General features: G+C 38.2%; 2 protein-coding genes across 2 annotated transcripts in view; one reads left to right on the top strand and one right to left on the bottom strand.

Annotated features, from left to right (window-relative positions):
- Window positions 1-9277, top strand: part of ATM (ATM serine/threonine kinase) — a 140286-nt gene extending 131009 nt beyond the window's left edge. Inside the window, exons 62-63 of the mRNA XM_030828865.1 lie at window positions 5389-5525; window positions 5633-9277. Of these exons, the coding sequence (XP_030684725.1) occupies window positions 5389-5525; window positions 5633-5816 (321 nt within the window). The 3' untranslated portion in view covers window positions 5817-9277. The remainder of the gene's footprint in view (window positions 1-5388; window positions 5526-5632) is intronic.
- C15H11orf65 (chromosome 15 C11orf65 homolog) overlaps window positions 1-13884 on the bottom strand; it is a 173021-nt gene that overhangs the window by 47915 nt on the left and 111222 nt on the right. The gene's annotated exons all lie outside the window — the stretch shown is intronic.

Below are 13884 nucleotides of genomic sequence, written 5' to 3'. Positions count from 1 at the left end.
AAATTGTCAGCATCATTACTAGAGGAACAAGGCTTAGGAATGAGGGCCAGACTAGTTTACTGCTGGTGCTACCTCAGTACCTCTCTGCTGTCTTAACCTTGGGACAGCTCACCTGAATAGGGTTTGGGCCTGCAGAGCAAACACATGTAATCAGGATCACTGCCTTGTCTTGATCCAGGGCAGAAAAAAGGAAGTCAAACAAATTTCAGTGTCTGTGCTGTTAGTGGCTATGCCAGTCATTCACCAATCTGGTAAAGGTATGTGAGACAAGAAATCAGGAATGTGGCCTCCCCAGGGAAACATGGCAGGTAGAGTGCAGTATGGGCTTGCCTCTTTTCCACTCCTCAGCTTTTCTTCCTTTAACCTGATTATGTTGGACTGGCTGCATGTTAGTATTACTTGTACTGCATTTAAAAAACATTGATGCTGATCAAATTCAAACCAGGTTTCTAGGGATGGGGCAGGAATATGTGTATTTTTAAAAATCTCTCCTACTGTTCAACTAGGATATGAGAACTGTCTTAATTCATTGGCATTGACCATTAAGCCTGTGGTCAATAAGGGTGGGGCTTTATCCCTTGGAAGATGAGTAACAGTCCATCAGGGTGGTCCTTTGTGCACCTTTATGAACCGAGGCATCTTTATAGATCTCCTTTGGACTGCAGATGGTAATACAGATTTTGCTACAAAGAGTTTACTGAGGCCGGGCGCGGTGGCTCACGCCTGTAATCCCAGCACTTTGGGAGTCTGAGGCGGGTGGATCACGAGGTCAGGAGATCAAGACCAACCTGGCTAACACAGTGAAACCCCGTCTCTACTAAGAAAAATACAAAAAATTAGCCAGGCGCAGTGGCAGGCGCCTGGAGTCCCAGCTACTCAGGAGGCTGAGGCAGGAGAATGGCATGAACCTGGGAGGTGGAGCTTGCAGTGAGCCGAGATGGCGCCACTGCACTCCAGCCTGGGCGACAGAGTGATACTCCGTCTCAAAAAAAAAAAAAAAAAAGAGTTTACTGAAATAGGTCCCAATAATATGTTGGTAAAATTAAATCCAAGGCTGTGCTATTCCCAAGGTTAAAAATACATTCTTTTTTCTTTTACCCATTTCAAATTCTGTTCATACATGTTGTCATTTGTTACAGTTTGCCATTGGTTCTGCAGTAAGAATAAATGATAAGAAAATAAGCATGATGTGTAACATTTTAAAAAAATAATACATGGTAACATGGATACCTCAATAATGTCGAAATTAAACTCTAAAGTTATATCATCTTGCACTTTTTCATGTAAGAAAAAGAGGGCCGGGTGCGGTGGCTCACGCCTGTAATCCCAGCACTTTGAGAGGCCAAGACAGGTGGATCACCTGAGGTCAGGAGTTCAAGACCAGTTTGGCCAACATGGTGAAACCCCGTCTTTAATAAAAATACAAAAATTAGCTGGGCGTGATGGCAGGCACCTGTAATCCCAGCTACTCAGGAGGCTGAGGCAGGAGAATCGCTTGAACCCAGGAGGCGGAGGTTGAAGTGAGCTGAAATTGCACCATTTCCCTCCAGCCTGGGCGACAAGAGCAAGACTCTGTCTTAAAAAAAAAAAAGCCCAAACTTTTCAAATTAAAGAGTCAAAGCAGCTTAACATATTCTTTAGTATTTTACTCTACCTAGTTTCAGTCACAAGAGATTTTTATGCTAAGGTGGATTTGGGAGTTTCTTCCAGTAGTTGTATCCTACCTAACACTCACCAGAAGAAGGTAGTTCTTTTAGGGCCTCAGAAATCTTACTAGTTTAATGCCAAACTGCTTATGGACTTCATTTTTTAGAGTGGTAGGAGATCAAATTAGAGAAGTGACAGTGGCCAGATTCTTTGCCATTATGAGGACTTTGGATTTCCTCTGAGTGAGGGTTTTGAGTCTGAAAAGTGATTTGCACCTCCACCTAGAATAACTCTCACCTTTAGACACACCCTCCAATGCTTTGTGTATTTTACACTCATCTACCTAATCTTCCCTCCGTAAATCTGTCCGAATTTCCCAAAATCATTTGGTGTGATTGTCCCAATCTTCAAGAATAATTTCCCCAGTGATCTTACCACAGTAAGACCCTTTCTGCCTTCAGCTTTAGGAGGGTGCTTCTCAATAGCATCCTGGTTCCCAGTCCTCTGGGACATCATTTCTTTCCTCTCTTGGATTCATTTCTTTTCTTCTCTTAGATTTCATTGAGACACAGTCACTATTTCTGAACTGATCTCCCCGCTTCCTAAGCCCCTCCTTCAGAGCACTTTACCCTGGGTGTATTTCCCTTTTCCTCTCAGTGTATTTGTCTCTCCTGGCCTTCAAGATTTCATTTTCTTCCTAATGGACCATTCTGTCCTCTAAGATTTTATGTGTTCTGCTAAGGAAATATATCTCTCCCTCTAGCTCAGTGATGCTTAGCCAAGAGCAATTTTGTCCCCTAGAGGACAGTTGGCAATGTCTGGAGGCATTTTTGGTTGTCACAATTGGGGATGGGAGATGAGGATAGTATTGGCATCTACTGGGTAGAGGCCAGGGATGCTGCTGAACACCCCAGAATGTACAAGTTAGCCCCCACAGCAAAGAAATACCCCATCCAAAATGACAGTAGTGCTGAGACTGAGAAACCCTGCTCTAGCTTAATCAGTCTCTATTCCTTTACTGTTTCCAACCACTTCTGTCTTGTCAGACTGAAGCATAATTTTTTACTTATTCCAGTTCCTCCTTAATTCTAATATTTGCAAGTATGATTCCTGACAGAAGCCCTTGGTTTTGAAGTAATTTGGATTTTTCTTCTACTTCAGCCCAAGAAAACCATCTAGTCTATATTAGAGGCCTTCATTCCTTTTCATTAGTTCATTAATAAAATATATTAATGTTTCCCTTTTGTGGGTGAAACTGGTTTGGATCTCTGAAATCTAAAGCCATGTCAGTTCCCAACTTGGACACTGTCACAAGTCACATAGGAACCCTTGAACTTAACGAACAAGCTACATGTAATCAAGCTCAGTTTCTCCACAGTATTTAATGGTCCTGGAGGACACTCAAAACAGCATTAAAAAATAGAGAGATTTTGGTTCTGCTAATCTAGTACATGTCCTGAAACTAAATCTGCTAAAGGCATTTTATAGTCCCAACCTGCAGATTTACTGAGAAACTGAATACAGGTAGCAGCAAAAAAGTGTTCCAACCTTGTAATACTGGAATGTCCTGTAGAATCATTCTTTGTATTGTCTCCACTTATTACTAAGATTGGTAAGCATTTGCTAAAGCCTATTTTTTTTAAAGTTCTGTGTTTATAAATACCAGAGCAGTTAGCTGTTCTGAACTGCCAATATCAGAAATTCCTCATGACCTCGCTTTCTAACATTTAAGACCTAAAGCCACTTGCTCTAGCCATGTCAGTTTTTTTGGTATCCTAATTCTACACCTAATATATATCTCAAGATTCCAAACGCAGCACCAAACCTTGGGTTTTGAGGAGGTTTCAACAAATTATACCTTTCTGGATCCACCCAGATTTAGAACTGAGAGAAAAAGAGCCATAGGAATAGGGTGGAGATCAGAATTTCAGGTTTATTACTGATAAAACTATTGGAGAAGATGGCTTAGGAGTGAGGTCCAAATAGGCTTGCTCATGCTCTCCAGTTCCCACATCCCAATCTATACCTTGAGACAGCCTGGCTGAGGAAGAATTGGGCCCTACAAAGCAAATACCCTAACCCAGGGTTAAGAGTAGAGAGAGAAGGAAAGAAAGTGACTAATGCTTCTCTCCTTTTAATAGATTAAAGCCACATATCTACAACTATCTGATCTTTGACAAACCTGACAAAAACAAGCAATGGGGAAAGGATTCCCTATTTAATAAATTGTGCTGGGAAAACTGGCTAGCCATATGTAGAAAGCTGAAACTGGATCCCTTCTTTACACCTTATACAAAAATTAATTCAAGATGGATTAAAGACTTACATGTTAGACCTAAAACCATAAAAACCCTAGAACAAAACCTAGGCAATACCATTCAGGACATAGGAATTGGCAAGGACTTCATGTCTGAAACACCAAAAGCAATGGCAACAAAAGCCAAAATTGACAAATGGGATCTAATTAAACTAAAGAGCTTCTGCACAGCAAAAGAAACTACCATCAGAGTGAACAGGCAACCTACAGAATGGGAGAAAATTTTTGTAACCTACTCATCTGACAAAGGGCTAATATCCAGAATCTACAATGAACTCAAACAAATTTACAAGAAAAAAACAACCCCATCAAAAAGTGGGCGAAGGATATGAACAGACACTTCTTAAAAGAAGACATTTATGCAGCCAAAAAACACATGCAAAAATGCTCATCATCACTGGCCATCAGAGAAATGCAAATCAAAGCCACAATGAGATACCATCTCACACCAGTTAGAATGGCCATCATTAAAAAGTCAGGAAACAACAGGTGCTGGAGAGGATGTGGAGAAATAGGAACACTTTTACACTGTTGGTGGGACTGTAAACTAGTTCAACCATTGTGGAAGTCAGTGTGGCGATTCCTCAGGGATCTAGAACTAGAAATACCATTTGACCCAGCCATCCCATTACTGGGTATATACCCAAAGGATTATAAATCATGCTGCTATAAAGACACATGCACACGTATGTTTATAGCAGCACTATTCACAATAGCAAAGACTTGGAACCAACCTAAATGTCCAACAACGACAGACTGGATTAAGAAAATGTGGCACATATACACCATGGAATACTATGCAGCCATAAAAAATGATGAGTTCATGTCCTTTGTAGGGACATGGATGAAGCTGGAAACCATCGTTCTCAGCAAACTATCGCAAGGACAGAAAACCAAACACCATATGTTCTCACTCATAGGTGGAAATTGAACAATGAAAACACATGGACACAGGAAGGGGAACATCACACACCGGGGACTGTTGTGGGGTAGGGGGAGGGGGGAGGGATAGCATTAGGAGATATACCTAATGCTAAATGACAAGTTAATGGGTGCAGCAAACCAACATGGCACATGTATACATATGTAACAAATCTGCACATTGTGCACATGTACCCTAAAACTTAAAGTATAATAATAATAAAAAAAAATAGATTAGTTTCATCCAGTCAGGAAACATGGGTCAAGGGATGTCACCCCTAACCATGGAGGAAGAATGAATTCAGAATGAAATGAAAGCTTGGAGCATTATGCTAGGATAGTTTCCTCCACAAGGAAACATGAAGTGTGCATGATGTTTGTTCCCCTCCCCCATCAACTACCAAAGGACTGGCTTGATACTTGTATGATACTGGTTCTACTGTTTCTAAGTAAGTGATTAAAATGTACATTGTTCTTTTAATACATATGTTCTCTCTGTTTAGGTCCTTCTGTATGATCCACTCTTTGACTGGACCATGAATCCTTTGAAAGCTTTGTATTTACAGCAGAGGCCGGAAGATGAAACTGAGCTTCACCCTACTCTGAATGCAGATGACCAAGAATGCAAACGAAATCTCAGGTGAGCAGTATTTTAAGAAGGTCCTGTTGTCAGTTGTTCAGATTTTCTTATTCCCAAGGCCTTTAAACTGTTCATCTCACTGAAACCTTTGTTGTTTTTGTCCTTAGTGATATTGACCAGAGTTTCAACAAAGTAGCTGAACGTGTCTTAATGAGACTACAAGAGAAACTGAAAGGAGTGGAAGAAGGCACTGTGCTCAGTGTTGGTGGGCAAGTGAATTTGCTCATACAGCAGGCCATAGACCCCAAAAATCTCAGCCGACTTTTCCCAGGATGGAAAGCTTGGGTGTGATCTTCAGCATATGAATTACCCTTGCATTCAGCTTTTAGAAATGATATTTTAGCCTTTATTTTTAATCTGCCAACATACTTTAGGTAGGGATTAATATTTAAGTGAACTATTGTGGTTTTTTTTTGAATGTTGGTTTTAATACTTGATTTAATCACCACTCAAAAATGTTTTGATGGTCTTAAGGAACATCTCTGCTCTCACTCTTTAGAAATAATGATTATTCAAGCTGAGCACAGCGGCTCACGCCTGTAATCCCAGCACTTTGGGAGGCCGAGGCAGGAGGATCACAAGGTCAGGAGTTCGAGACCAGCCTGGCCAGTATGGTGAAACCCCGTCTCTACTAAAAAATACAAAAATTAGCCGAGCATGGTGGTGGGCACCTATAATCCCAGCTACTTGAGAGGCTGAGGCAGGAGAATCTCTTGAACCTGGATAGGCGGAGGTTGCTGTGAGCCAAAATCATGCCATTGCACTCCAGCCTGGGTGACAAGAGCGAAACTCTGTCTCAAAACAAACAAACAAACAAAAACCAGAAATGTATTTGATTTTTCCTAGTAAGATCACTAAGTGTTACTAAATAAGGAAGTTGTTACGGAGAACAAGTCTCAAAGACACAGTTAGTGTAGTTACTATTTTTTTAAGTGTGTATTAAAACTTCTCATTCTATTCTCTTTATCTTTTAAGCCCTTCTGTACTGTCCATGTATGTTATCTTTCTGTGATACTGTCATAGATTGCCTTCTAGTTCATGAATTCTCTTCTCAGCTGTATATAATCGCTTTTACCCTATCCATTGGGCTTCTTCTTTCAGAAATTATTTTTCATTTCTAATTATGCATCATTTTTCAGATCTGTTTCTTGATGTCATTTTTTAATGTTTTTTAAATTTTTTTTATGTCACTAATTATTTTAAATGTCTGTACTTGATAGTCACTCTAATAGTTCTATTAAATTTAGTTCCTGCTGTTTATATCTGTTGATTTTTGTATTTGATAGGCTGTTTATCCAGTTTTGTCTTTTTGAAAAGTGAGTTTATTTTCAGCAAGGCTTTATCTATGGGAATCTTGAGCGTCTGTTTATGTCATATTCCCAGGGCTGTTGCTGACACAAGCCCATTCTTATTTTAATTTCTTGGCTTTAGGGTTTCCATACCTGAAGCATAGCATAAATTACTGATAGGAGATTTCCCAGGCCAAGGCAGACGCACTTCCTCCTCATCTCCCTTTGCTAGTGGGCAGAATATTTGATTGATGCCTTTTTCACTGAGAGTATAAGCTTCCATGTGTCCCACCTTTATGGTAGGGGTGGAAGGAGGTACATTTAATTCCCACTGCCTGCCTTTGGCAAGCCCTGGGTTCTTTAGTCCCCATATAGATGTCTAAGCTAAAAGCCATGGGTTAATGAGACTGGCAAATTGTTCCAGGACAGCTACAGCATCAGCTCACGTATTTACCTCTCTGGTTTTTCACTCCCCTCATTTTTTTCTGAGACAGAGTCTTGCTTTGTCACCTGGGCTGGAGTGCAGTGGTGTGATCTCAGCTCACTGCAACCTCCGCCTCCCGGGTTCAAGCAATTCTCCTGCCTCAGTCTCCCGAGTAGCTGGGACTACAGGCATGTGCCAACACGCCTGGCTAATTTTTTGTATTTTTAGTAGAGGCGGAGTTTCACCGTGTTAGCCAGGATGGTTTCGATCGCCTGACCTCGTGATCCACCCGCCTCGGCCTCCCAAAGTGCTGGGATTACAGGCGTGAGCCACCGTGCCCAGCCTCATTCCCCTCATTTTTGACCGTAAGGATTTCCCTTTTCTTGTAAGTTCTGCTATGTATTTAAAAGAATGTTTTCTACATTTTATCCAGCATTTCTCTGTGTTCTGTTGGAAGGGAAGGGCTTCGGTATCTAGTTTGATACATAGCTAGAAGTGGAACATTTCTCTGTCCCCCAACTGTCATCATATAAGATAAATATCAGATAAAAAGCCACCTGAAAGTAAAACTACTGACTCGTGTATTAGTGAGTATAATCTCTTCTCCATCCTTAGGAAAATGTTCATCCCAGCTGTACTGATTCATATTTGATCTCCTCACCTTCCCCTCCCCTAAAACCAATCTCCAGAACTTTTTGGACTATAAATTTCTTGGTTTGACTTCTGGAGAACTGTTCAGAATATTACTTTGCGTTTCAAATTACAAACTTACCTTGGTGTATCTTTTCCTTACAAGCTGCCTAAATGAATATTTGGTATATATTGGTAGTTTTATTACTATAGTAAATCAAGGAAATGCAGTAAACTTAAAATGTCTTTAAGAAAGCCCTGAAATCTTCATGGGTGAAATTAGAAATTATCAACTAGATAATAGTATAGATAAATGAATTTGTAGCTAATTCTTGCTAGTTGTTGCATCCAGAGAGCTTTGAATAACATCATTAATCCGCTCTTTAGCTTTGCATGGTATGCTATGAGGCTCCTGTTCTGTTCAAGTATTCTAATCAATGGCTTTGAAAAGTTTATCAAATTTACATACAGATCACAAACCTAGGAGAAATAACTAATTCACAGATGACAGAATTAAGATTATAAAATATTTTTTTTTGTAATTTTGTTGCCATTGCATTCCAGCCTAGGCGACAGAGCAAGACTCTGTCTCAAAAAAAAAAAAAAGGTTTTGGCAAGCTGGAACTCTTTCTGCAAATGATTAACATAGAAAACTGCCAAGGACAAATGAGGAGTAGTTAGATTTTGAAAATATTAATCATAGAATATTTGTTGTATGCTAAGTCACTGACCCATATTATGTACAGCATCTCTGATCTTTACCTTGCAAGATTAGTGATACTATCCCAATATACTGCTGGAGAAATCAAAATTGGGAGAAATAAGTTGTCCAAGGCAAGAAGATAGTAAATTATAAGTACAAGTGTAATATGGACAGTATCTAACTTGAAAAGATTTCAGGTGAAAAGAATCTGGGGTTTGCCAGTCAGTTGCTCAAAAGGTCAATGAAAACCAAATAGTGAAGCTATTAGAGAAGCTAATAAACTATAGACTGCTTGAACAGTTGTGTCCAGATTAAGGGAGATAATAGCTTTCCCACCCTACTTTGTGCAGGTCATACCTCCCCAAAGTGTCTACCTAATCAGTAGGTTCACAAACTCTTGGTCATTATAGTATATGCCTAAAATGTATGCACTTAGGAATGCTAAAAATTTAAATATGGTCTAAAGCAAATAAAAGCAAAGAGGAAAAACTTTGGACATCTTAAAAGACTAGACTAGAATAGTCTTTTTAAAAGAAAGCCAGTATATTGCTTTGAAATATAGAGAGGTGTCCCAATTTCAAGTATTTTAATTGCACCTTAATGAAATTATCTATTTTCTATAGATTTTAGTACTATTGAATGTATTACTCTACTGTTACCTGAATTTATTGTAAAGTGTTTTTGAATAAATAATTCTAAAAGCATATACTAAGACTCATTCACTTTATTCAAATATTTGTGTGTTCTGTGTGCCAGGCATGGGACTCGTTCCTAAGGAGAAAGCAGTGAGTAAGGCAGGCACAGTCTGCCTATATAAAGCTCCCAATCTGAGGAGAATAGGCAACTGACCACGCAGTGTGAACTGGGGAGCCTACTGCACAACCAGTCTGATAATGCTGCATCTCAGTCTAAATATCCTAGTAGTGTTTCTTAATTGCCTCCTGACAAAAAGGCAAATATGAATGTTCTTTCTTTGGGCCTAGAAAGTAATCTAGTTGACATTTCTAGCCTAAAAGATCTGTACTAGAGTATGACAAGTGCAAAGATCCTGGTATCCTAAATGCAAAGTTTCTTACCTGTTTATCATATTTTTTAAATAAATTCAGTCCTCTGGAGTTTTAGGCTCTTTTGCCTAGATTTTAACAAAATGAATTTTGCATAAATATAGTGGAGTCAAAGTTTCCACAAAGATTATAATGACTCAGAATTTGGTAAGTAAGATCTCATAATAGACATTATCCTCTGAAAAATCCCTTTGCCATTAAAAGTACAGCATATACAGTTTTATGTACAACAGTATGTAGAAATATATACTTTGTGTATGATCCAAAAGCAGTGGTTCTTAACCAGGGGTGATTCTGCTGCCTCACTTGATATTTTCAAAATAAAATTATTGTTATTTTGATGGGAACAAAATGGTATCATGTCTCGTTTTAATTTGTACCTCACTAATTACTAGGGAAATTAAACATTTTAGTATACGCTTGTTAGTCAGTATGATTTTCTCTGATGAACTGCCTGTACGTATTCTTTGCTGATATTTCTGTTGATCCTTTGTTGGTTATGTAACATCTTAGCTAACATCTTTTCCGATTCTGTGGCTTGTCTCTTCATTCTCTTAATGGAGTTTTTTTGGTTGACAGACATTTTTATTCGTGTTTTCATTTACGATTAAATCTTTCAGGTAGGGATTTTCCCCCCTTCCTAATGTCACTCAGTTAAGTTTTAGTTTTCCTTGCAGAGATCTTGTATAGTTTTACTATGTTTCTTCCTAAGCACTTTATTTTTTTAAATGTTCTTATAAAGGACATTTTTTTCATAAGTTTTTCCTAATTATTACTGTTAGAATTAAAATTAGTTTTTACATATTGATTTTTCTATCCAGTAACCACAGTAAGCTCTTTTAATTCTTTCTAGAAATATATCTGGATTCTTTTGGATTTTCTGTGTATTTAATCATATCATCTATGAGTAATGTTTGGATTTTCTATGTATATAATCATATCATCTATGAATAATGTCGGAAGTGGAATTGTTGGATCATATTCCAATCCTATACTGTTTGCTTTTTTTTTTTTCCTTGCCTCATTTTACTGGCTAGGACCTCTCTTTAGCACAATCATCAGAGAATATTGAGACATTCTAGTCCTGTGCCTCATCTCAAAGATAAAAGTGTTAGTGTTTACCTTTAAATTTACTTTTTGCTGCAGGGTTTTTTTTTTAATGTGTATATTTCCCTTATCAGATTAAAGAATTCCTTTCTGTCCCTAGGCTGCTGTGAGGTTTTATTACAGATGGTGAATTTTAGCAGTTTATCTGCATTTATTGATGATGATTATTTTCCTTGAATCTGTTAATGTAGAGAACTACACTGTTTGATTTTCTAAGGTTAAATCATCTTATACTCCTAGTATAACCTCAACTGATCCATTTTATCTATTGCTTTATTTTGTTTGCAAACGTTCTGGTTAGTGTTTCCAAGTGGGATTTCCTTTCCAGCATTTCTTGAGAAATTTTTTGTTTTCCAAATTTTGAATCCCAAGAAAAATCAGTAACAAAATCAGGAAAATAGGAAAGATATTATAATTCTCCCGTGAGAATTAAAGCTTAGCAATCAACATAGACACATTGCTGATTTGAAGGAATCCAGCTACACAAAGAGCATTGAACACTGAGACATAGTATTAAAGGTTAAGGTCAGTATTCCCATACTGGGACAGAAACATAGGAGAGAAGTGGTCATGATCTTGCTTATAGTTCTTGCCATGATATAAGTGTGTGTTCATAGCTGGTATACTACTAATGATGAGTCACTTAAAAAAAAAAACACCCACACACAGAACAAAATTTACCATCTCATTTTTAAGTATTCAGTAGCGATAAAATACATTTCCAGTGGTGTGCAACCAACCTCCAGCACTTCTTTAACCTTACAAAACTAAAATTTTATACCCATTAAACAACTCCCCATTCCTCTATTCAACCAGTCCCTGGGAACTACTGTTCTACCTTCTGTCTCTCTGCATTTGACATTCAAGGTACTGTACCTTTTATAAGTAGAATCATGCAATATTTGTCTCTTTGTGACTAGCTTATTTCACTTAGCGTAATGTCCTCAAGGTTTGTCTATGTTGTAATATATTGCAGAATTTCCTTCCTTTTTAAGGCTGAATAATATTCCATTGTGTGTGTGTATATATTTTGTTTATCCATTCATCCATCAGTGGATACTAGAGTTGTCTCTACCCTTTGACTATCGTGAATATTGTCGCTATTTACATGGGTATACAAATAATATGTCTTCAGAACTCTTTTTTCTTTATACCCAGAAATGGAATTGTTGGATCATGTAGTCATTCTATTTTTAACTTTTTAACGAACCACCATACTGTTTTTCCACAGTGGCTGAACCATTTTACAACTCCACCATCAGTGCACAAGGGTTCCAATTTCTCAACATCCTTATCAACACTTATTTTCTGTTTTTATGTTTGAGTAGCAGACATAATGGGTGTGGGTGACTCTTACAAGTAGAAGCATTGTATATTTTACACAAATCCTATAAATGGTATTCTAAGTTTTAGAAACAAAAAATGTCCTTCAACTGATGGTTTCAAAACCTGATTCTGTGTATTGTTGTTAACCTTGTTAGGAGATCGTAACGTTAGGTTACTTGAAAACTACCCAAAATGTTCCCTACTGTAGTGTTTGAATATTTAATATAAACTTATAACTCTTTGTAACACTAAATTTCATTCATTCATTCATTCATTCATTCATTCATTCATTCTGAGATGGAGTCCCGCTCTGTCGCCCAGGCGGGAGTGCAGCAGCACGATCTCGGCTCACTGCAACCTCTGCCTCCCAGGTTCAAGCGATTCCCCTGCCTCAGCCTCCCAAGTAGCTGGGACTACAGGTGCCCACCACCATGTCCAGCTAATTTTTGTATTTTTCATAGAGACAGAGTTTCACCATGTTGGCCAGGCTGGTCTCAAACTCCTGATCTCAGTGATCTGCCCGCCTCAGCACCCCAAAGTGCTGGGATTAGAGGCGTGAGCCACTGTGCCTGGCCAATAATTCCTATTTCTTAAACAATGTTTTTAGATTTCCATGATTATGAGAGTTGCAAAGGTTTTAAGAGAGAAAAAGGAAATTAGCTGTTTGCCAGATTTATTTTAAATCATTGCAGTGTAAAGCATCATGGACAAGTGGACTTCATAGGCATTTCAAAGATGAAAAGGACAAAAACACAGAAAATAATTGTGATAAGTCAGTGCCATCTATGAAATAATACCAATTCTACAAAAACTCTTCATAACATTAGAATAACCCATTTTATGAAGCCAGCATACTCATATCAAAACCAGACAGAGAATTACAAGAAAGTCGCCGGGCACACACCTGTAATCCTAGCACTTTGGGAGGCCAAGGTGGCAAATCACTTTTAAGTCAGGAGTTTGAGACCCTGGCCAATATGGTGAAACCCCATCTCTACCAAAGATATAAAAAAAAAAAAAATTAGCTGGGCGTGGTGGCGCATGCTTGTGATCCCAGCTAGTCAGGTGGCTGAGGCACAAGAATCACTTGAACCCAAGAGGCAGAGGTTGCAGTGGGCCGAGACATGCCACTGCACTCCAGCCTGGGTGACAGAGTGAGACTCTGTCTCAAAAAAAAAAAAAATTACAAGAAAACTAAAGACCAATATCCTCCATGAACATTGATGTAAAAATCCTCACAAAATATTAGCAAATCAATTCTATCAATATAAGAAAGAGGTAAATCATGACCAAATGGCATTCCAGATTGACTCAATGCAACTAAATAAACCATATGATCATGCCAGTAGTGCAGAAAAAGCTTGTGAGAAAATTCAATACTCACTCATGATAAAACTCATCAAACTAGGAATAAAAGACATCTGACAAAGGACATCTGTGAAAAACTTAACAGCTTACATCATATTTAATTATGAAAACCTTGGTTATCTCCAAAGATCAGGAACAAGGCAAGGATGCCACTCTTACCACTTCTGTTCCACATTGCGCTGGAGTTTCTAGCCATGCAGTAATGTAAATAGAAAGCAATAAAAGACATCCCATTTGAAAAGGAAGAAGTACAGTTATCTTCATTTGCACAAGACAAACATCTATATGTAGAAAATCCTAAAGATTCTGTATTTTTTTTAATTCTAGAATTAACAAGTTTAACAGTGTCACATGGTAAATGTCAATATACAAGACATCAACAGTATTTCTATATAGCATCAATGAGCCAGTCTGAAGTTGAAATTTAAAAAAAAGCATCAAAAATATG

Source organism: Nomascus leucogenys, chromosome 15 (assembly GCF_006542625.1).
Source record: "Nomascus leucogenys isolate Asia chromosome 15, Asia_NLE_v1, whole genome shotgun sequence".
NCBI classification, from domain to species: Eukaryota; Metazoa; Chordata; class Mammalia; order Primates; family Hylobatidae; genus Nomascus; species Nomascus leucogenys.
This window is presented reverse-complemented; position numbering and strand designations above follow the sequence as displayed.